The 23,449-nt window shown below is 52.7% G+C and overlaps 1 protein-coding gene across 1 annotated transcript; it reads left to right on the top strand.

Annotated features, from left to right (window-relative positions):
- Nucleotides 1–417: 417 nt before the first annotated feature.
- On the top strand, nucleotides 418–21,441 carry Faah (fatty acid amide hydrolase). Its single transcript, XM_028889355.2, is given in 16 exon segments — nucleotides 418–805; nucleotides 11,404–11,517; nucleotides 13,623–13,757; nucleotides 13,968–14,101; nucleotides 14,193–14,290; nucleotides 14,293–14,398; nucleotides 14,643–14,683; nucleotides 14,916–15,040; nucleotides 16,348–16,473; nucleotides 17,057–17,154; nucleotides 18,421–18,520; nucleotides 18,768–18,808; nucleotides 19,553–19,592; nucleotides 20,033–20,141; nucleotides 20,690–20,835; nucleotides 21,038–21,441. Coding segments are annotated over 16 exon segments (1,737 nt in total). The 5' UTR covers nucleotides 418–610; the 3' UTR covers nucleotides 21,167–21,441.
- Nucleotides 21,442–23,449: the final 2,008 nt, after the last annotated feature.

The raw sequence follows: 23,449 nt of genomic DNA, 5'->3' as shown, positions 1-23,449 counted from the left end.
CTGTGTGAAGTGGATGAGGAAAAAGACGTGGGTAGGGCGCACAGGTCTGAGGGTTAGTAAAAGAGAGGCCTTCTGGTGGACCCCTCAGAACTTCCCGTGCCCAGAGGGCTAGCCCTGGGCACAGGTGAGATGGACGTTCAGCTATGCACAACCCCGATGACGCTTGGCTCCCAGGAAAGATGCTGCTGAGATGTTAGGCGGGTTAAGGTCCGCTGCACCGGGTCTACTCAGGCGAGCCTGTTCTAAGGGCTCTGGCTTGGTCGAGTTTTCTGGGAGGGAGTTGGAGCTGCGGGATGCGCAGGGTGGAGACGAGGGCAGAGGGGTCTAGTCCAGGAAACCCGGTGTTTCCGAGGGCGCCCACGCGGAGCTAAACTGCTCCGCCTGCCTTAAAACGCCAGGATGCCGGGAACGAGCCCAGCAGGCGGCCAAGCTTGACCTTGACCGTTGGCGCTGCCAGCTTTGCTCTCGCTGCCCGGCAACGGCGCGCTCCGGCGGCTGCGCCCGCCCCTCCCTCGAGCGGAATCGCCGGCGATCCAGGCCGGGTTTTGCCGCGGAGCTGTTGGGTTGCGCGTGCTGATTTCTCTCCGGTAGCAGCCGGCTGCAGGAGACTATGGTGCTGCGCCAAGTGTGGACCGCGCTATCCGGAGTCTCCGGGGTTGCCCTAGTTTGCTGCTTGTTGTCGGCAGCGGTGGTCCTGCGATGGACCGGGCGCCGGACGGCCCGGGGCGCGGCGGCCAGGGCGCGGCGGAGGCAGCGAGCCGGCCTGGAGACCATGGATAAGGCGGTGCAGCGCTTCCGGCTGCAGGTGACGGCGGGCGCCGGGGCTGGGGTGGGCGGGCGTGGGGAGCACAGCCTGGGCAAGGCAGCACTTGCAGCCGCCTGGACGCCAGAAGGCCGACTGGCGGGCAGTGCAGATGAGAGCCTAGGAACAGAACCCCTCCTTGAGCTAACGCATTCCGTACTCTTTCCGCGCCAGGTGCAGCGCGAGGAGAAACGGAAAAGAAAGGGACAGGACAGGTCATGGAGTCTGGGCGCTGTACTTACTTTGCTCAGCGCCAGAGAATCTCACGCTAATTAACACGCAAAAAAAGAAAGAAAGAAAGAAAGAAAAAAAAAGCTAGCGTGAGAATCAATAGGGTAAACTAGGGTTTAGGTCTTTGGAATCATGGAGTGATGATGACCCAAGAGTCAATGGCCCAGATCACCGTGATTGCTTAAAGTTCATGTTGGTTAATTTGTGCATGAGGCTCTTAAGAGAGGGGTGGAAATAGACGCCTACTGCTGCCCGGTCTTTCTATTCAACACCTCACAAACCCTTTTATGAGCATCCTTCTAGCGGCTTCTCCTGCCTTGGACATTTCAGTGTGTATCAATTTGGGGGTGTGAAAAGAGTTAGGGGGAAGGTTAGAAAAGGTGTCTGCAAGAGGGTGCCCTTTTCTCCTGTTGTATGAACTCTGGCCCCAGTTAGAAGCCAAATGTTGAACTCTAGATGTGCCCGTGTGCTGAAGGACCGAAGAGTTGCTGTGGGTCTTTGTGGGATATGACAAATTGGAGAGCTCCAGGTGATGGGGACCATAGGAGTCAGGAAGGTGTTTCTGGATCAGGATTAGTGAAAATTGCATTTTGCAGGTGCTCAGTTGCAGCGAGTGATTTTTGAGCAAGAACTGCAGCGAAGAGCTTTGGTGGAACTCTAGCTCACAGCAATGAAGAGAAATTGGGGGTGGGAGCTGGTTTTGGGCTACCCAGCTGTAACATGAATCTTAAAGGGTCTTATTAATAAAAACAAACCTGGGAGTCAGGTATTGGGGTGAATACTGAAAGATAGAGAAACAGAATAAGCCACATCCAACCTCACCTTGCCAATTCCTCAGCTGATCTTGTTTCCTCAGACTGAAGGTCTCTGAGTCCTCACCCAAATGGATCTCAGCTGAACTGCTGCTAAAAACCAAAAGCTTAGCAAGGCTCTAGTTCCTGGTCCTCATGCCTTATATACCTTTCTGCTTCCTGCCATCACTTCCTGGGATTAAAGACATGTGTCTTTCCCAAGCAAGACATGAGATCTCAAGTGCTGGGATTAAAGGCGTGAGTCACCATGCCTGGTTGTTTCCAGTGTGGCTTTGAACTCACAGAGATCCGGATGGATCTCTGCCTCCAGAAGGATAGGATTAAAGGTGTCTGTGCCACCATTTTCTGGCCTCTATGTCTATCTAGTGGCTCTTCTGTTCTCTGGCCCCAGATAAGTTTATTAGGGGGCACAATAAATATATTATTTATTGTCCAATAGGGGGACACTCAGCTGTGGTCCTGAATGTGGGCAAAACTTTGGCTGGCTGTAATAGTTTGAATTTACTTCCCACCATCACTAACCCCTGGGTATATCTTATGTATTTATTGAAATAAAAGTGTATCTGGTTCCAGCCTCCACTCCTCAAGCCGTCTGAAAAGCCTACCATCAGTGTTTAGAGCTGTCTCTTCCCAGGTTGGGAGGTTCTGATCCCACACTGGCCACTTCCTCTACCTGAGCACCGGTTCTTTGCCGGCTCCCCCTTTTTTCTCTGGTGGTGTCCTCAGTATACTCAGGATGATGATGATCCTGGGCTAGGCCTGGGGAGCCTTGGCTGCTCCTCTGTGTCTTTCTGTGCAGCCAGCTGAGTTCTGCCAGCTTCCAGCACAGCTTGGGGAGCAGGCACAGGAATCTGCCCACAGCTCCTGCCTACAAGAAGTACTCCTCTGAGCCATAAGGAATCCATTTGGCTGGGAGAGCTGGGGGCTGGGAAAAGGCTGGGTCTTCCTGTATTTCACCTCCTCCATTTCTTTCTTTCTCTCCCCCCTTCCCCCCCACAGGGTTTCTCTGTAGCTTTTGAGTCTGCCCTGGAACTCGCTTTGTAGACCAGGCTGGCCTCGAACTCACAGAGATCCACCTATCTCTGCCTCCCAAGTGCTGGGATTAAAGACATGTGCCACCACTGCCCAGCTCCTCCATTTCTTACAAAGTAATTGTCCTTCAGTCTTTTAAAGAACTGAAGATTTTTTTTTTTTTTTTTTTTTTTTTTTTGCCAAAGAATGTTTTAGGGCAGAAGTTTTGGCTCTAAAATACAAAATGATGTCTGTAAATCTTCCTGTAGCCAAGACTTAGCCTCAAACACCAAATTTAGCTTTTTCAGGAAGGGAAACCGGCTTTGGGGTTTCAGACCTCTGTGCCTGTTTTGCTTGCTTGCTTCTTTTTAGACAAGGTCTCATGCTTCCCAGACTGGCTTTGAACTCCTGGTTCTCCTGCCTGAGACTCCCAAGGGCTGGCAAATACAGGGTATGCTACTGCTCTCTTTAACCTCTGTGCTTTTTAGCAAACAGAAAAGATGTTCATATCATCGTTCACTCTCCCCGCACCTCTCTTTCTGTCTCCCTGTCCTGGCTGAGTCAGAGACCAGTTAACTAATGGGTCTCTCTCCCATTTCAGCTTTTCAAATATCTGGGACTTCAGGTGTGGGCCACTATACTTACCTAAGGGTTCTTGGTGACAGTAGCTTTGGAGACGTCAGGGGGTGGTTAGGAGGTAGGAGTTTGATGCAAAATCATCCCAGCCTTGGGATCAGCCTCTTTCCTTCTTTACCCCATAGAACCCTCCTACTGGGCTCTGGCTTTCTTGGAGAAATGAGAGGTGGCACCCGAGGCTGCCTCCAGTCTCTTCTAGTGCTTTCTGAGCTCATCCCTGAATAGGAGGGGGCACCTGGGAAGGTAGGATAGCAGGATAGCTTGGGAATACAGGATCAAGTGTAATGGGAGGGCCAAAACAGTTCAGTCCCTCTGATGGATACTACACAAAGTTAACTTTGTGCCAAGGTAGGTACACACAAGCTAGATGGCAGGGAGGACATGAGCACCTCTGAGTCACCGAGGTTCACACAATGGCTCACTTTTCCATACTGTGGAGCAACTCTAGGGAGAGGTCTGTTTCTGGTTACTATTGATCAATGGAAGCTTACCAGCGACAGCCTTTCCCCTACTTCCCCCAGCTGCCCTCTGAGTGAGTTCTTAAGAAACATTTTAAAAAATGTTTTTACGTGTATGAATGTTTTGCCTACATGTATGTTTGTGCACCGTGTACATGCCTGGTTCCTACAGAGATCAGAGAGGGCATCAGATCCCCTGAAAATGTAGTTATAGATGGTTGAGATACCGTGTGGGACACTGGGAACTGAACTCAGGTCCTCTGGAAGAGTAGATAGTGCTGTTAACTGCTGAGCCATCTCTCCAACCCCTTTCCCCATTGTTTATAAACTGCAGACAAGAACCAGCAGCACAGGACATGACTCCTGCCTTGGGGCCTTTGCACATGTACTTTGTTGTACTGTCTCATGCATTCTCTTGGTAAAAGCTCACTGATCCTACAAATGACTCTCCCTTCAACTAGACCCGCTGTGGCTTTGTCTCCTGGCCTTTTCCTAGCCTCCCTTGTACTCTTCTTCGAAATGATCCCATTGATAACTTGAAAGCATGGTTATACCATTGAGAATATCTTGGCCATCTTTGTGAGCAAATGGAAGAGACAGTTAGAAATAGAACGAGAGAGATAAAAAAAAAAAAACCCAGAGAGAAAAAGAGACAACCCAAGAGTCTGAAATTGGAACAATAGATGGCCCAGAAGAGAAAGAAACAGTTGGAAGAGGGCCAATGCTTAAAAGAGGTACAGTAGCTCCCTCTTGAAAAATGTCTCCACACTGGATGCCATATAGTTATCTTGAGACTATCAGTTCCTGGCCCTCTGTTTCTCATGTAAAACCAAGCCTTCCTAATATTCACAGACTGGCCTTTCTGGGGTGCAGACTTTGGTGATTTGGGAGAGGGAGGATGTCTCAACTGCCTGATGCTATCTGAAGACTTAAAAATAGCCGTTAGCAACTGTGTCATCATCAGCTGTCAACAGTGATGACATTAGAAAGAACTGAAATGTGCTTGGAAATGAGGGTTGTCTTAGGCAAGGTTTCTATGGCTGTAAAGAGACACTATGGCCATGGCAACTCTTATAAGGGAAAACATTTAACTGGGGCTGGCTCATGGGTTCAGAGGTGTAGTCCACTATCGTCATGGTGGGAAACATGGCACGCAAAGATGTGGTACTAGAGAAGGAGCAGAGAGTTCTACATCTGGATTGGCAGGCTTGAGCACCTGAAACCTCAAAGCCCACCCCCAGTGACACACTTCCTCCAGCAAAGCCACACCTACCCTAACAAGGCCACACCATCTAATAGTGCCACTCCCGGGCAACCAGGCATTCAGATCTGTGGATCTGTGGGGGCCATTCCTATGCAGACCACCAGAAGGGTTGGTGGTAACGTCTAGATGTGCAGGGGTTTCACAGGAGGGAGGAGGTGGTGGCTAAGCTGCCAGAAGTGATTATCTCAAACAAATGAACACATACTGTATTCCAGGGTCTCGTGTATTCCAGGTTGACTTTGAGCTCACTATATTTATTAAAGATGACCTTTAAACTTCTGATCCTTTGGCCTCCACCATGCCTAGTTTTTTTTTTTAAGCGGGGGAAGTGATTCGAGATAGGGTTTATGTGTGTAGCCTGGCTGTCATTGAACTTGTTTTGTAGACCAGGCTGACCTCAAAATCAGAGATCCCTCTGCCTCCCAAGTGCTGGGATTAAAGGCGTGGGCTACCACGCCCGACTACCATGTCTGGTTTTATGTTCTACTAGGTATCAAACTCAGTACTTTGTGAACATTAGAAAAATACCCACACAGCTACAGTCTTAGACTCTTATTTTACAGTTTTTTTGTTTTGTTTTGAGACAGACTTGTTTTATAGCTCTGGCTGGCCTACAGCTCGCTATGTAGACCAGGCTGACCTCAGATTCATGGCAATCCTCCTGCCTCCACTTCCCAAGTGCTGGGATTAGAAGCATAAGCCTCCATGCCTGGAAGAAAACATGAAGCACAATTTGTGTTCATTGTGGGATGGGAGAGGCAAGAGCAGTGCTTTCTACAGTATGATTGCTTTGTGGGGAAAATAAAGAGTGAATATGGACAGCAATAGTGTGGGCTTTTCATACTGTTTTGTGCTGTTCCTCAGAAACTGGTTTTATTTTCAGAACGGGTCTGGGCAGGGTGGATGGATGCTCACTTTTTATATACCTTGGTGTGTCCCTGTGGTGTACATGTGTATATGCATTGGTGTGTGTGTGTGTGTGTTCCTGTGTGTGTGTTCCTGTGTGTGGAGGCCAGGTGTCAGATATTTTTCTTTACTACTCTCCATGTTATTTTTTGAGACATAGTCTCTCCTTGGACCTAGAGATCTCCAATTCAGCAAGGCTAGCTGGCTAGTGAGGTCCAGGGATCTTCCTGTCTCCACCTCCCTATGATTATTTTTTTATTACTTTTAAGTGTGTGTGTGTGTAAGGGTATATGCATATGAGTGCAGTGCCCATGGAGGCCAGTGGATCTGAAGTTACAGGCTGTGGATGCTGGGAGTCAAACTCAGGTCCTCTGCAAGAACAGTATATGTTCTTAAACTCTGAGACATCTCTCCAGCCCCCTAGATACTTTCAAGATTAATATATATATTATATTAATTAGAGTTATCTGATGTATTAGAAAGAGATCTATGATCCATGTTTTTCTTCTGTGTAATTTGTATTAAAAGAATAAAAACCCAGGTTGGGGATTTAGCTCAGTGGTAGAGCGCTTGCCTAGCAAGCGCAAGGCCCTGGGTTCGATCCTCAAAAAAAAAAAAAAAAAAGAATAAAACCCCAAGTAAGTGTTATATCATCTAACAAATTTGGGGAAGTCCTCCTGGCATTAAGAATGTAAGGTTTCGGGGCCTGGAGAGATGGCTCAGTGGTTAAGGGCACTGGCTACTCTTCCAAAGGTCCTGAGTTCAATTCCTAGCAACCACATGGTGGCTCTCAACCACCTGTAATGAGATCTGGTGCCCTCTTCTGGCCTGCAGGCATACATGCAGGCAGAACACTATATACATAATTAAAAAAAAAAAGTAAGGTTTCCAGGTTGGGGGGGCGGGGCTGTGTTCTGGGTGTATGGGGGTGCCAGGGAGTGATGGTCCAAAGGTCATCTGATAAGATCATGGCTGGAAGCACCTTCAGGAGCACACTCTGACTCTGTGGAATGCTGTGTAGACATTTTAAGGGAAAAGTGTTGTACGAATCCTATTTTTTTCCCTTCGAGATAGGGTTTCTCTGTGTAGTTTTGGTGCCTGTCCTAGATCTTGCTCTGTAGACCAGGCTGGCCTCGAACTCACAGAGATCCGCCTGCCTCTGCCTCCCAAGTGCTGGGATTAAAGGCATGCGCCACCACTGCCCAGCCCTAAATGGTCTTAAAATAAAAACCTAAAGCCAGATATCAGGGTGAAAGCTGAAAGATCAGAGAAGCAGAGCAAGCCACAGCTACTACCTCTTACCTCACCAACTCCTCAGCCTGCAAGAGTTCCTGTCTCCTCTCACCTTATATTCCTTCCTCTGCCCAGCCATAGCACTTCCTGTCTGAACCTTCCTAGTGCTGGGATTAAAGGTGTGTGATCCCAAGTGCAGGAATCAAAGGTGTGTGCCACCACTGCTTGGCTGTTTCTCTTTTAGACTGGATTAATCTCGTGTAGCCCAGTGTGGCCTTGAACTCACAGAAATCCAGAAGGATCTCTGCCTCTGCCCCCTGAGTGCTAGGATTAAAGGTGTGGGCCACTACTGCCTGACCTCTGTGGCTAACTCTGTGGCTAGCTCTGTCCTCTGATCTTCAGGCAAGCTTTATTTCCTAGATTACAAACAACACATCACCACAGGAATGTATAGACTTAGCAGGAAGGATGGGTCACAGAGGCAAGGGCTTAGTAGGATAGTAGTTTGGGGAGGAATGGATGATGTTGGATGAGGGTCCCGGTAGAGGGGAGGAATAGAGCCAATTTCCAGAGCTGTTTAAAGGGCTTGATGACTGATTGGATGCAATGGAGAGAAAGAGAAAGGAACCCGGATGAGTTCACTAGTTACCCGAACATAGATGTGCACTTGCCGGGCTGTGGGTCTTGGGGCATCCTGAGATGGAGCCAATATTGAAAGTGTGGGAGAGTGTGACTGCAGAAGGAAGGACAGGACTCACCCCATGAACAGCTGTGCGTTGCCTTATGTGGAGCTTGGTGGAGGATCAGGCGGAACAGATGGGAGTGCAGGGAGTGGAAGCCAGGAGGGCAAGCCTTCTCTGGTCCCAGAGAGCGAAGACAAGTACTAGAGGAACCTGGAGGAGGCTGTGTCTCTCCCCTCACCATGCTTCAGATCATGGCTAAAATGTCACCTCGCCAGCTAGACCATCCACAGCATCCTCATTTCCACCAAGACCATTTATCCACCGTCTCGCCTTACCACAAGCTTGCTTGCGTAGATGTTGATTTTCTGAATGCAGGGACCTTGTCTTCTTGTTTACTTCTGGATGCATGGCCTCTCATGTAGTCCTTTGCCCATGTTTGCTGACTGACTGAATGATAGCAGAGAGCTCATCGGAGAGATGGTAACGGGGGACCCTAGGGGTGTAGTATTTCTATCCATGAGAAACTGAAGAGAGTAGCATGTGGTCTAATACCTCTGAAGACCTCGGTGAGGCATGGAGGGAGATATCTGGTGGATCTGGTAACAAGAGATTCTCTGGTGACCTTTGCAGGAACAGAGGATGTGTTGAGCAATGGGGTGGTGATTCAGCGTTCGCTAATTGGTCTAATACTCTTGAGGAGGACCCAGGAGGGAGTTTGCAGGTAGAGCTGACCCCAGGGGCCTGGAGCCTTGGTGTTCTGGCAGGTGGGCGTGCCTTAGGGCCCTCTTCCCTCAGAGACCAATTCTCTCCCCCCTCCCCAGGTGCCACTCTCCACCACACCCTGTTTTATTTTTTCAATCCCTCACGATCGATAGTTCATATCTGATTGTGTCTTAGTTTATTGTCTGTTGCTGTGATAAGCGCTATGACCAAAAGTAAGTGGGAGGGCTAATTCCAACTTACAAGTTACAGCCCGTCATTGAGGGAAGCCAAGGCAGGGATTCTAGGCAAGAACTGAAGCAGAGGTCTTGGGGGAACACTGTGTACTAGTGTGCTCTCCATGGCTTGCTTGGTTAGCTTTCCGAAGACCGCTGTCCAGCGGGTGGCACCGCCCATAACCATTAATTAAGAAAATGCCCCGCAGACATGCCTACTAGCTAATCTGGTGGAGGCAGTTCCTCAACTGAGGCCCCCTCTTCTTAGATGACTTCAGCTTGTGTCAACGTGACAAAACTGAGCAGCACATATATCTTTTAGTTCTTGGCTCCATCCCTGTCTCATGTTAAGCTCACGTGGGCGTAGCTTTTCGTTTCCTGCTGCAGGGCCAGGTTCAGAGCAGGCACTTCATGCCTGTCTGGAAATGAATGTGTCAACCATCCCCCTTTGGATGTGGTCTTCAGCCACAAACTTAGCATCTTTTGTTTTGTTTTTTTTTGTTTTTTTCAAGACAGGGTTTCTCTGTGTAGCTTTGTGCCTTTCCTGGAACTCACTTGGTAGCCCAGGCTGGCCTTGAACTCACAGAGATCCGCCTGGGTCTGCCTCCTGAGTGCTGGGATTAAAGGCGTGTGCCGCTGCTGCTGCTGCTGCTGCTGCTGCTGCTGCTGCTGCTGCTACCGCCGCCGCCACCGCCACCACCGCCACCGCCACCACCGCCACCACCGCCACCACCCGGCCAACTTAGCATCTTAATGGGGCTTTTGTGGTTGCCCTTCCGCTGCCAGGGCTTGTGTGCAGTGGATGGTCTGAGCTAGGTGGGTAGGGCATCACTACCTACCTGCCTACCTACCTTTCTCTCTTTTCCTTCTTTTCTCCCTTCCTTCCTTCCTTCCTCCCTCCCTCCCTCCCTTCCTTCCAAGATTTATTTCATTTTATGTCTGTGAGTGTTTTGCCTGTGTGTGTGTGTGTATGTATGTACCACATGCGTATCTGCTACCTACAGGGGTCAAAAGAGAGCATCAGATCTCTTAGAGCTGGAGTTACAGAGGGTTGTGAGCCATCGTGTAAGCCAATCCCAGGTCCTCCACAAGGGCAAGTACTCTTCACCACTGAGCCGTCTCTAGCCCCACTCTTACATTTCTGGTCTTAAACAAAGCGCTTCCTTTCTCTTAGCTCAGTTTCTAAATCTGTGGAATGGGGACAGCAGTAAGAGTTAACCAAGACATGGAGGGTCATAGGCTTGGTGTTGAAAAGCCTGTAATCAGCCAGCAGTAACGGTCCACACCTTTACTTCCAGCACTCAGGAGGAAGAGACAGGCAGATCTCTTCATTCTAGGCCAGCCTGGTCTACAAAGCAAGTTCCGGGACAGCCAGGGCTACACAGAGAAACCTTGTCTTGAACACCAAAACCCAAAATCAAAACCAAACCAAACCAAAAGCCTGTGATCCCATCTCCTTGGGATGGGGGGGGGATGGGTAGGGAGATCTTGAAAGTTCAAGACTAACCTGGTCAAAATAACTGAGACCTCTCAAAAAACAAATAGAACCAGGTGTGATGGCACAAGTCTTTAACCCTAGCCCTTGGGAGAGGCAGGCAGATCTCTGAATTTGAGGCTATCCTGGTCTACATAGTGAGAACCTGTCTCAAACAAAACAAAATAAACCTGAAGGATGAGGAGGAACGCTGTAAATGCTGTCTTCTGGATATGTATGCTATGGCTGTTACAACCAGAACACGAGATGTAGTCTTCTGGATATGTATGCTATGGCTGTTACAACCAGAACACGAGATGTAGTCTTCTGGATATGTATGCTATGGCTGTTGGAATCAGAGCATGGGGTGCTGTCTTCTGGATATGTATGATAGGGCTGTTAGAATCAGGACATGATTTGGACACACAACAACAACAACAAAACCAAATGAAAATACCATGAGGAAAGTAGGAGCAGGGCTAGTTAGAAAGAAGGTCAACAGGCGTGTGTAGGGGGCAATAAGAGAAGGTAATGGGGCATGGGGATATGATCACAATGCATTATATAATAAGAAACTGTCAGAAATAGAAGAGAAGAAAATGAAAAATAAATAACCATGTGAGTGGGGGTGGGGACCCAAGCCAAAAAAACACAATCAGCACTGTGCATGGCAGGCAGTAGGCAGGTGTGCTGGATGCTAGTCTTAATGGAGCAATAATCCGTCCGGGTGACGGCTGTCCCTCACCATTTCCTCTCCAGAAGACTTCCGGAGGTTACATGTGCGCTGGTCTGGGATGCCAAGAGCCCACCTAGGTTGGATCTGGTGTCTGGTGTCAGGGCTGCAGGTGGCACCTTCTGTGGGGATGTTAGCAAGTGACAGTGAGCATCAGCTCGTGAACTGTGAGGACCGAGGGGCAAAAGTCACGCGCGCAAGCCTGATGGAGTATGTTATCCACAGAACCCTGACTTGGACTCGGAGGCGCTGCTGGCCCTGCCCCTGCCTCAGCTGGTACAGAAGTTACACAGTGGTGAGCTCACCCCCGAGGTGGTGCTCTTCACCTACTTAGGAAAGGTAAGCCTAGGCTGGTCCCTGCCGGCTCTGCACAGGCTGTGGGGAAAACCTGGCCTGGAGTTGTCCTGCTCTGGGTCATGGTAGAACCTCAGTGCCAGGGACTGCCAGGGAGGGAAGGAGCCAGAGGGTGTGTGAGTGTGTGTGTGTGTGGGGGTGTGTGTGGTGGGGGCGTTTGTGGACACTGAGCATGTTGTCTTAGCTAGAGACCTGGCTCTCAGCCCAGATCCCCGCTCTCCCGCCTCCACCTCATTGGTCACCAAGTCTGTTCTGTTCCCCTCTGTCTCTCTCCTCTCTCTCCCCGGTTCTCCACCCACCTTTACCACCTTGCTCTTCACTACTCTCTTGCTCTGTGAGCAGCAGCCCTCCTGGCAGGTGCCCGTCAGAGCAGCAGCAGCAGCAGCACAGGTGTCCCTCAGCCGGGCAGGTGCCCCTCAGGTCCTGATCTTCACCCCCAGCAACACAGGCCTTGGGAGACCGGAGACACTGAGCTCAGGGTCTGCCTGCCTTTGTACTGGTGTCCTTTCCTTGGAATTTTTTTTTCTCTCTGTTTGTCCCTCCCAGGCCAGTGATTCCACGCTGACCAGCAAGACCTCCCCTGTCCCTGCCCTGCTGGGTGCTCCCTCTCCCTCTCTACTCACAGGCAGGACTCAGACCCCCACCCCCACCCCATCCCCACCCCCGGCTCTCCATGGGTCCTGTGGACAGGGATTGTTCTTTACTTCTTTAAACATTTGAAATTCTGTGTATCGGTGCGCGTGTGAGGGGGTATGTGCGTGTGTGCTGATGCTCTTGGAGGCCAAAAGAAGGCATTGGATCCCATGGGACTTGAGTTACAGGTGGCTGGGAGCCTCCTGACATAGGCACTGGATCTCAAACGAGGGTCCTCTGGAAGCACAGCAGGTACTCTTACCACGAAGCCATCTCTCCAGCCCTGACAGAAACTATCTTATTTGCTGTTAAGCCTCAGTGCCAAATACATTATCTTTCACTTAAGAAGTGCTCAGGAGCCGGGCGGTGGTGGCACATGCCTTCAATCCCAGCACTCGGGAGGCAGAGGCAGGCGGATCTCTGTGAGTTCGAGGCCAGCCTGGGCTACAGAGTGAGTTCCAGGAAAAGGCACAAAGCTACACAGAGAAACCCTGTCTCGAAAAACAAAAAACAAAACAAAAAAAAAAGAAGTGCTCAGGGAATATATATAAGAAAAAAGAGTAAGACAGACTATACATTCCGATGCATCCTGAGTGTGAGTGTGTCTATGAGCGTGACCCGAGTAGGTGAGCATCAGCGTCTGGGTGAGGTGTGTAATGATAGTGTTAGAAAGGACGACAGGAGAAAGTAGGCCGGTGTCACTGACTGAGACGCAGAGACTCAGGCTCCTCCCTTCCTGCCTTGGGTGACCTGGTGACTGATGCCTGCAGTTTTGAGGGTGGCCATACAACTTACTCTTTTCTCCAGCTGTCTCCCAGGAGCAAGAGGGATCACTAGGTTCAGCCTGGGTGTCCTCTTCTGTACCTCTGGGGCCCTAGGCCTGGGACTTAAAGTTCTAGATGTCTGCTGCCTGTTTATCATTACTTTGGGTCCGACTCTTATTTCTTTATTGAGGTCAGTCATCTGTGACTCAGGAGTCCCAGGGAAAAGGGAGGCTCGGCTTGGCCAAGTGTGAGCCGGGCACAGGCCGGCGGAGGGAGTGCCAGGGTCTGGTCTATCCCAGCTGTGCAGCCGACTCCCAGCATGACCTGACGTGGAGATCTGGCCCTGTCTGTCTCCCTGGGCAGAGATAGGACTTGGACGTACGGGAGAGAGCGGCCAGTGGTCTTCTAGCTCATCCTCTGCTGAGTGCCTCTGAGGACAGCATCCTGCTCCCTTCCCTGACCTGGCATTCTCTAGAGTCTCATTCGCTAAGAGAGCCTGGGTGAAGCTGGTGAAGCTGGGGCCGCATAGCCCGAGCAGGGTGGGTGCTGGGCTGGAGGTCGTCCTCTGTGCCGCTGCCTCTGGGCCGTGTTTCTGGTTACTTTCTATTATAAGACGTGTAGAAGGAGGGGAGAAATCTTAGAAAGAGAGGTGCTGGCCTCCCCTCTGCCTTGTGTCCCTTTCCCTCTCCCCAGGCCTGGGAAGTGAACAAGGGGACCAACAGTGTGACCTCCTATCTGACTGACTGTGAGACTCAGCTGTGCCAGGCCCCACGGCAGGGCCTGCTCTACGGCATCCCCGTGAGCCTCAAGGAATGCTTCAGCTACAAGGTACCCCCTGCCTGGTGTGTCAGCCTCCCACACTGCCTTTGTCTCTGTCCCCAGCTCGGCGGGGGGGGGGGGGGGCCTGAAAGGATGCCTCAGGTCCAGGGACCCTGGAGGCTTGGTCTGGCCAGGGTGCTGGTGGTGGGAGTGTCCATGAGCTGCCGGAGGGTCCCTCCTCACTGATGGTGTCGTCTGTATGCCCGTCTCTCCCCTAAGGGCCAAGACTCCACGCTGGGCTTGAGCTTGAATGAGGGGGTGCCATCGGAGTGTGACAGTGTGGTGGTGCAGGTGCTGAAGCTGCAGGGGGCGGTGCCCTTTGTGCACACCAATGTCCCCCAGTCCATGTTAAGGTTGGTCCTTAGGAGCCGGGTGAGGCGGGAGTAGACCGAGGGCAGTTAGCTGTTGACCTGACCTGGCCTAACTTTTTCCTGCTCTCTCCAGTTTTGACTGCAGTAACCCCCTCTTTGGCCAGACTCTGAACCCCTGGAAGTCCTCCAAGAGCCCCGGTGGATCCTCCGGGGGCGAGGGGGCACTCATTGGATCGGGGGCTCCCCGCTGGGCTTAGGCACCGATATTGGAGGCAGCATCCGCTTCCCTTCCGCTTTCTGCGGCATCTGTGGCCTCAAGCCTACCGGGAACCGCCTCAGGTATGGTGGGTCCAGGGGCCTCCTGGACTTGCTGACGCCAGCATGGTCTTGGCTCAGCCTGTGCGCCCTCTGGGGTCCAGGAGGGATTCACTAGCCATGATCTGTGAGGGTGTGGGAGGGGGCCAGACATCACCAGCTGTGCATGGCTTCGCTTCCAGTGCTGGGGTTTTAGAGCTGGGGCCTGGGCTTGGGGTGAGTATAGAGTGATTACCATTGGTTTCCAACATCTTGTGTTTCTGACCAGCAAGAGTGGCCTGAAGGGCTGTGTCTATGGACAGACGGCAGGTGAGTGAGGTCTGATATACTCTTGGCGTCCTAGGGGGTGGGAAAGGGAGGTCCTCTTGATCTGCCGTGGCCCCTGTTTTGCCTGTGGACAAATATCTGGTCGTCGGGCCGTTGTGGGTCTAAATTTGCTTTCTTGCTCTCAGTCTGGAGCCACAGACCAGTCCTTACTCAGACCCAGCTCCTTGGGGGCCCAGTGACACCTTTTCCTTCCCCTCCCTCCCCTTCCCTACAGTGCAGCTTTCTGTTGGCCCCATGGCCCGGGATGTGGAGAGCCTGGCATTATGCCTGAAAGCCCTACTGTGTGAGGACCTGTTCCGCTTGGACCCCACCGTCCCCCCCTTGCCCTTCAGAGAGGAGGTGAGTGAGGTGGGGCGGGGTGGGAATGGACAAGAGGAGTGAACTCTAGAACCCAGGTGGTGTGGGCAAGGTTGGCTGGAAGCTCTTCTGGACAACCAGTCCCCTGTGGCAGGGTAGGCCTGGGGCAGCTGCTCCTCCACATATGGCCACTAGGTGGCGCCCGTGCCTGCGTTTGGGACCTCTCAGCCTATGCTGCTGAGGACCATCAGGGTCTGTCACTCCTCAGAAAGAAACTGTGGACCTGGGTTGAATTTGCTCTTAGGAAGTAGCAGCATTTCTTACAGCATTCCTGCCCATCTCCCCCAGAAAATAGGTCTTATGGCAAGTAGGCTGAATGAGTTGAGAGCAGTATGAAGTGTCAGCTTCCCGAATATGACCAAGATAGGCCACTGATCAGACAGGACTGAACAGCTTGAAGCAGGGGAGCAGCCCGCCTCTTTAGTGCCTGAGAGGCAAGGGCGGAATCGGGCCTACCTAGGTGGATCTTTCAACCTGGAGTTGGGCTAGGATTGGGTCAGGACCACGATTAATAACTAGGGAGGGGGATTCAGGAAGAGGAAGAGCTTTAGGTGAGAGGTTCAGAGTCTTGGTGAGCTGGCGGAGAACCACAGAGGTTGTCTGTGTTTGTGTACAGAGCTCCTGGGAGTAGTCACAGTGGATGATGCAGACAGAAGAGCAGTGTGTCATGTCAACTGTGGGATGCAGGCGCCCCTTCCCAGCAGTCCAGCATTTCTCCCTCCCATGCAGGCTTCTCCCCTTTCCCAGTGAAGCTGCTTGAAGGGGCTGGGGGGTCCCCAGGCAGTAGAGTGGCACCGGTGTTTTTAGGAGTTAGGGCGGGTGCGAAGGAGTGTGTGGAGTAGTAGGCTTTTCCTTCTTAGCAGGCAGGTTCAGACAGCTGGGGCCCGAGCCCCTTCTGAGAGGGGAGGGAGAGACCCTGTCTGGAGGTCTGGACTAGTTTCTCACAGGAGCGAGGGCAGGTAACAGAAACTTCAGCTCGGGGGACAGAATGCATGGTTGGGCTTTAGTCTTTGGGTAGCCTCAGTTTCCTCTTACGACGGCCGGGAATCCTCATTCCTGCGCTGAGTCACCGTGAAGGCATTTTGTGAAAGGGTCAGAGGTGAAGGGGAATGGCCTTACCCGTGATGATTATCATGACGATTGGTTGCTGTTGGTTCATGGAAAAATGTGCTAGAAGGATTCAGCTTGTAACCTTGTAGCCGTGGTGGACCAAGAGGGCCTCTGTCTCTAAGCATTCTGCATGGGCCATTCTCCTCTGCCTCCGCCTCATTTCTAATGTTTACTTCTAGATCTACACAAGCTCTAGACCCCTGCGGGTGGGATACTATGAAACGGACAACTATACCAGGCCTAGCCCAGCCATGACGAGGGCGGTGCTGGAGACCAAGCGGAGCCTTGAGGCTGCTGGCCACACGGTATGGCGTCTCCTCTCCTCCAGGGGAGTCTTCCTGATACCCACAGCCCTCCCAGGCCCCTCCATTCCCTGTTATTTAGTCATTTGGGATGAGAATTCTGGCTCTGTGAGACCAGTATGAAGACTGAGGGGAGCCGGGCAGTGGTGGCACACGCCTTTAATCCCAGCACTTGGGAGGCAGAGCCAGGCGGATCTCTGTGAGTTCGAGGCCAGCCTGGGCTACCAAGTGAGTTCCAGGACAGGTGCAAAGCCACACAGAGAAAACCTGTCTCGAGGAAAAAAAAAAAAGACTGAGGGGCGAGGACTGGGGCATGTCGTGGGTGGAAGACTTAGCCTGCACCAGGAGCTGTTTGAGTGCACACCTCTCTAGAGACTCCCGGGGACTTGAGACTGTAGGCCAGTGGGTTTTGGTTTATTATTCTGAGACAGCTTCATGGGTGGCTCCAGACCTCTCCTGAGGGTCATGGGTCAACTAAGGCTGACCTTGTGGCACAGATCATCCTCAGGGCCCCTGGGGCAGCGTGTGAGTTAGGGGACCTGAAGGCTATAGTATCTGTGGGCCTTACACCCTTCAATCCCCGCAGCTGGTTCCCTTCTTGCCCAACAACATCCCCTACGCTCTGGAGGTCCTGTCCGCAGGTGGGCTGTTCAGTGACGGTGGCCACGCTTTCCTCCAGAACTTGTGAGTGCTCTTGGGCTTCAGCATGTAGGGTGGAATCAGGAGAATATGCAGGGGGGCTGGGCTCAGCAGTCCAGAGCACTGGATGCTCTTCCAGGTGACCCAAATTCAGTTTCTAGCACTCCATGGCAGCTCACTGCTGTCTGTAACTCCAGTTCCAGGGGACCTGCTGCCCTTCCCTGGCCTCCGCAGGCACCAGGCACACACACACAGTGCACAGAGATAGATGCAGGCAAACGCTTACACACATAAGATAATAAAGTAAATTAAAGACATGCGTACACCCAGGGAGGGCAGCCGGGCCCTGTGACCATGTCCAGGACAGGCCTTCGATGCACACCTGGAAGACCTGGGCTTCCTGGGCAGCGACCTTGCTGTTCTTCTAGTTATGCAAGTTGAGCCTGGAGATAAGTCACTGGAGAGACGTGGAAAGGTGACAGACAGCGTCACGGGAGGCTGGGTGGTGACTCCATAGCCCCCCTCTGAGCCGAGCTCCCTGTGAGATGCAGGTGGTCAGGGGCTTCTTTGCTGTTTGTTAAGGAAGGGGGTTGGGTATGGATCCCAGTCTTTCCTGAGCTGATTCATTCTTTTCAACCCTCAATTTTCTTTTTTTTTTCTTTCTGAGGTTGGTGTGTGGCACAGACTCACTTAAGAGACTTGCCGGAGAGCAGGTCCTCCCAGCTGTTTGCAGAGGCCCGGGAAGGTGCCTCCTGGAGACATGGCTAGGCTGGGCAAGGCAATAAACCTGCTTCTTGGTCTCATGTAGCTCAGCTTGGTCCCCGAAGCCTCGCTCAGTCAACTGCCCAGCCTGTCATATGTTACTAAGCCATCTCACCCCGCCCCAGCAATTTCCCAGCAGCTGAACATTGCCTAGGTATCAGTGGAAGCTGCTACCTCTCAATCCAGCCCTGAGAATGAGACGTTCCTAGAATGTTTCTCCAAGCTCTTGAACCAGATGAGAAACAAGCTTCCTGGGTAGCCTATCCTTCAGCCCCATTCATAAATGTAGGCTGGCATCATTGCTAATGGAAAATGCCGAGGGAGATATTTTCCTCAGGCCCCAGGGCTTCCTAGGAGTGGGACAGAGTTCAGGTACACCAATGAGCAGCAGAAACAAAGTGTGCATTGGAAAGAGGCCAAGCAAGAGACTAGATACCAGGACCACAGGAGTTGGGTGAGGAAGGAGGTGGACAGGACCACTGAGTCACAGGGCTTGCAGTCATCGGGGAGGGGGAGAGGAGCACCTTAACGAGGCCTTTTGTCTTCCAGCAAAGGTGACTTTGTGGATCCCTGCTTGGGGGACCTGATCTTAATTCTGAAGCTGCCCGGGTGGTTTAAGAGACTGCTGAGCTTCCTGCTGAAGCCTCTGGTGAGAGTTCCAGGCATGCAAGGATGCAGCCTTTGGGCCCCCATCCTGTGATAGATATCTCGTGGTCTCTGGCTCTGCCTTCCTCCCCTGGCCTCTAGGTTTGGACAGGCATGGCCTCCTCTCTTCTTCCCTGTCTCTTCCCCATTCCCTCAGTCTTTAGCAAAGCTGGACCTGGGAGGTGGGAGGGCGTGGAAGAGGTAGCGTGGGGGACCAATCACTGACCCCATGTCTGTCTGTTCTGGTACAGTTTCCTCGGATGGCAGCCTTTCTCAACAGCATGCAGTCTCGGTGAGACCTTCTCCCATACCCCGCCGCCTGCCCCATGTTTCCCCGACTGGTCTGGTCTGAATCTAGGTGGTTTTGACAGGAGAATCTCTGGGAGAAACGGCTCCTAAGGTTGAGGTGGTCCAGGGAGGGAGGTCGACTTAGGACCATCAGGGGGCGTCCCTGAAGATGTCTGAGGAGGGTCCTGGATCCTTAGGAGGACAAGGGCCTGAGTGCAGAGCAGGACAGGCTAGATAGAAGGGATTATAGGGTAAAAGACCAGAAAGGAGCTAGCCTGAGCTGGGGTGGGCCGGGGAGGGCTGGGGATTGTGGGTACCAGGGAAACAGGTAAAAAGGCTTTTAGGAATCTGAACTAAACTGACCTGGCCCTGGTCCTGCCTGCCCCTTGGTGGCTGGGTCTTCAAAAGTAGGACATGAGCCACCCCATTTCCGGCGTGACATCTGTGGACTTACTCCTCTGGCCGCTAGGTATTGAGGACCTTTGACAGCCCTGCCCTCTCTTGTAGCTCAAGGGTCACTAGGAATCAGGTCTGGTCCGGTGCTGGCTTGGCTATGAAGGCATTAAACCAGCCAGCCGGAGTCCCGCGAGATCCTGGATGTTTCTGTCTGGACAGCAGGGCCTTGATTTCCCCTCTCAGAGGTCCCTTGGGGTTGAGTGAGGTCTAGAAGTAGTGAGTGTAGGGTGCCTGATGTTGTTGATGGCTGTGGCTGTGAGGGCTGGTGACCGACCTCCCTCTGTCTGCCCAGGTCGGCTGGGAAGCTGTGGGAACTGCAGCATGAGATTGAGGTAAGGTCTGAGCCCTGGGGAGCAGGGGGAGGAGGGTGCAATTGCCCAGGGCATCTACCGGCAAGCTTCCCTGGCAGCTCTTCCCACTGGGGCCCTGGAGTGACCTGCCACTCCTTCCTCTCTAGGGACTGTGGCTGGGGCCCCTCTGTGATGTTCATTTGCCCAGCGCCTGTCGTGGAGGCTGGGTCAGCACTGGGCTCCTGTCCCGAGCCCCTCTTTGTTCCTCTAGGACTATTCTTGTTAGTGAGTGGCTCCATTTTAGCAGGAAATATTCTGTCCGTAGTAGAAGCAAATACCATCAAGAGGCAGCCCTTCCGGTCTCACGGTGCCTCAGCTCGGGTCCAAGTGTGAGGACCAGAGCCCCCTCAGGGCCCACGGGACATCCTGGGGTGCCGTGGATCTACCTGGGCGCCTCCCCCAGTGCGTTCGTGTCCCTCCAGGTGTACCGAAATTCTGTGATTGCCCAGTGGAAAGCTATGAACTTGGACGTGCTGCTGACCCCCATGCTGGGCCCCGCTCTGGATCTGAATGCACCAGGCAGAGCCACAGGTGAGGCCTGCTGTGCCTCCCCTGACGCTCTCATTCCCTCCTCCCCCTCTGAGTTCAGCCCTGTGCGCTGTGGTGTGGAGGAGGGAGAGTTCTGGGGGGACACCCCGTCCATGGGGGAGCGTCTTGCTCCTCACCTGGGACCTCACTGTCTGGTCGGCTACAGACGTGAGAGATACGTGGAGTGCTGGGAAGGGATGAGTTGTCTGTTCTGAACACGATTCCCGTAGGAGAACGAGAATAGTGTTCCTTGCAGAGCCTGCAGTTTGAGGAGGTGGTGTTTGAATCGAGGTGATTTTTAGATAAGCCAAGAAAATAGGGGCTACGTTCCAGGTTGGGGAAGCTGCATGGGAAAAGGCGCAAAGCAAGCATCAGCGAGTCTCGCTGGCTCCGGTGCTTTGCCGCAGGCCTCGGGCCTGGGAGAGGGATTTTGCCTGGCTGTAGAAGCAGAGTGCCATTTTACGGGCGGGACGAGGGTTAACTTGGGCCCAGAGAGGCCAGTTGGCACTGCGGGGGTCAGGGCTTGCTGCAGCCAGTGTGTTGTGTCCTAGGGGCTATCAGCTACACTGTGCTCTACAACTGCCTGGACTTCCCTGCGGGGGTGGTGCCCGTCACCACTGTGACGGCTGAGGACGACGCCCAGATGGAACACTACCAGGGCTACTTTGGGGATATCTGGGACCATATACTGAAGAAGGTAAAGCCTGCCCATCTCCCAGCCCTCTGCTGCCCAGACCCAGCTGCTGTAGGGGACAGAGTCCTCGCACTTGCAGGCTTTGGCAGCCCTCCTCAGAATAAGCCCCACGCCTGCTGCTGCGTGCCCTCCCCGCGGGGTGCGCGTTTCCTGGAACTGGGGTCTGGTCCCGTTTCTTCCGTCCTGATGTCTGTGTCCCCTGTAGGCCATGAAGAAGAGTGTAGGCCTGCCTGTGGCCGTGCAGTGTGTGGCTCTGCCCTGGCAGGAAGAGATGTGTCTGCGGTTCATGCGGGAGGTGGAACAGCTGATGACCCCTGAAAAGCGGCCGTCCTGAGGGTCATTCACCTGCCCAGCTCTGGAGGACCTAAGGCCTATGAGCTCTGTCGCCTGTGAGGAAATGCCGAGCACAGGGAAGAGGTGTCCACCTGTCCTCCCCTGGACTCCTGCAGAAGCACAGGACACTTCCCCCCTCCCCCTCCCCCCACCACACACACAGTCTGGACCTTGCTCCCCTCTCTGGTCCACTTTCCATCCTGATCCCCTACTTCATGTGGCAGCCAGCAGGAATGGCCTGGGCTCATCAACATCGAAGAAGCAATATGTTACGTATTTTCTAGGTGTTTCTATTAGGGTGCTGGGAACCAGAGCCTGCTGAGAGGCCTGGCCGGAACCTCTAGAGCCAGCTACAATTCATGTCACTCTCCTGCTCCAAAACCTCCCTGGTGCCATCACCCCACAGCTTGGACACAGAGGCGTGTTCTCGTCACTTACCTCCTTCCCTTCTTTTTTTCGTTTGGGTTTGGCCCAGCTTTGATGGACACTGCCTCTTTTCTCCTTCGCTCACTCCATCTCTGCCGACATGCACTTCTTAGTCCTTGGAAGCCTAGCACGCATCCCCTGCTTTTTTCCCCAGGAGGCCTTCTGTCCTTCTCTGGGCCCCAGAGAGTGTGGGATCTTTCCTCCCAGTCTGCCCTGGTGGTGGAGTGGACATCTGTGGTGGGTGGTCTTCCCTGAGGACACTAGCCCTCCTCAATGATGGGGACTCCATTTCTGCTATTCCAGACAGCGCAGGGCAGCAGAGAAAGCACCCGGGGTGGACTGCAGGGAGCCGAGTGGGCGCACCTGGCCCTCAGCTGGCATTGTTGCCTGGGGAGGAATAAGCAAGGCAGTCTGTCAGTGCTACCAGTGCTGACCAGGGCCTGGAAGGAAGTCTTCCTGGAGGAGGAGGAGCAGGAGGAGGAAGAGGAGGAGGAGGGGGAGACTGTATTGAGCCTAGAAAGTTCTCAGAGGCTAAGTTAAGAAATAAGAACATGGGGGCTGGAGAGATGGCTCAGAGGTTAAGAGCATTGACTGCTCTTCCAGAGGTCCTGAGTTCAATTCCCAGCAACCACATGGTGACTCATGACTGTCTTAGCTCCTGTTTCAGGGGATCCCACACCCTCACACAGACATACATTCAGGCAAAACACCAATACATATAAAATATAAGTAAACAAATTATTTTTAAAGAAGAAAGGAATGAGAGCATCCCAGAGAGAAGGGGCAGTATGCCCAAAGGCCAGGGTGAGTTTGGACATGGCGGGCATGTTGAACGTGCACGGTAGAAACAGAGATGCAGGTGAGACCAGCTTAAGGAAGACTTGGGTGGCCAGGTGAGGAACTTGAGTTCTTTCTCAGGGGTGGCAAGGGTCTTGGGGGGTTATACAGGTTCAGAAAGGAGGGCGGATTGAGGGTCAAAGCCTAGACAAAGAAAAGGACATGACTGATCTCTTATCTGGGACCTTTTATGTTATCAGCTCCTTCTGCTCGGAGCACTCAGCTTCAGTGTCCTGGACGCTTCATCCTGTTGCTTTCTAAGGTCTCTGAGCTTTCCCCACCAGATTATCACCATCTGAAAACACAGGCCTTTGTCTTCTCTGCGAAAGCAACCATACTGCTCGTGTGTGATGGAGTTCTTGGAGTGAATGGAACTCAGAAGGTGCTCAATTAGTGGAAAGAAACACGAAGTGAGCCCCTGCACAGGGCAGGCACCGGGCTGTGCTGAGGCTCCAGTGACAGGTGATAGAGACTCGGTTGTTGTCCTCACAGAGCTTAAATTATAGAGGGTGTTTCTCAATGAAGGGAGCAAGGGAGGCAGGCAGGTGTGCTAATGCAGATCCCCGAATGTTTTATGTGGAAGTGAGCAAATGAGTTTTGATGATGTGTGAAACCTCTGAGCACCTCCTGCGAGCTGCCCCCTTCTGGACGTTTAGATTCATCATGTCACTTAATTCCCCTATCCACCTTATCATTCATCTGTGCCCTCATTTTACAGGAAGATCACGTGTGTACCTTGCCCCGGGTCCCCCCAGCCAGAAGTGGGTGACAGCCTCAGCTCCGTTAGTCTACTCTTCTTGAATGTCCTGGAGACTTGGCCTGTGGGCGGTGCCGAGCACACTGTGTGTCCCACCTGCATGCCCTTTGCTCACTGATTTTACTGTGTCTAGAATGTTCTTCCTCTGCTCTCCACCTGAAGAGTACCTCCCCATCTTGGGTGAGCTGATTGTCCCTCACTTTTAGCTCTACCAGACTGGGGTGGGGGCGAGGGAAGGCTGCTTGTATTTCTGTATATTCCCCG

Source organism: Peromyscus leucopus, chromosome 2 (assembly GCF_004664715.2).
Source record: "Peromyscus leucopus breed LL Stock chromosome 2, UCI_PerLeu_2.1, whole genome shotgun sequence".
In the NCBI taxonomy this organism is placed as follows: Eukaryota; Metazoa; Chordata; class Mammalia; order Rodentia; family Cricetidae; genus Peromyscus; species Peromyscus leucopus.
This window is presented reverse-complemented; position numbering and strand designations above follow the sequence as displayed.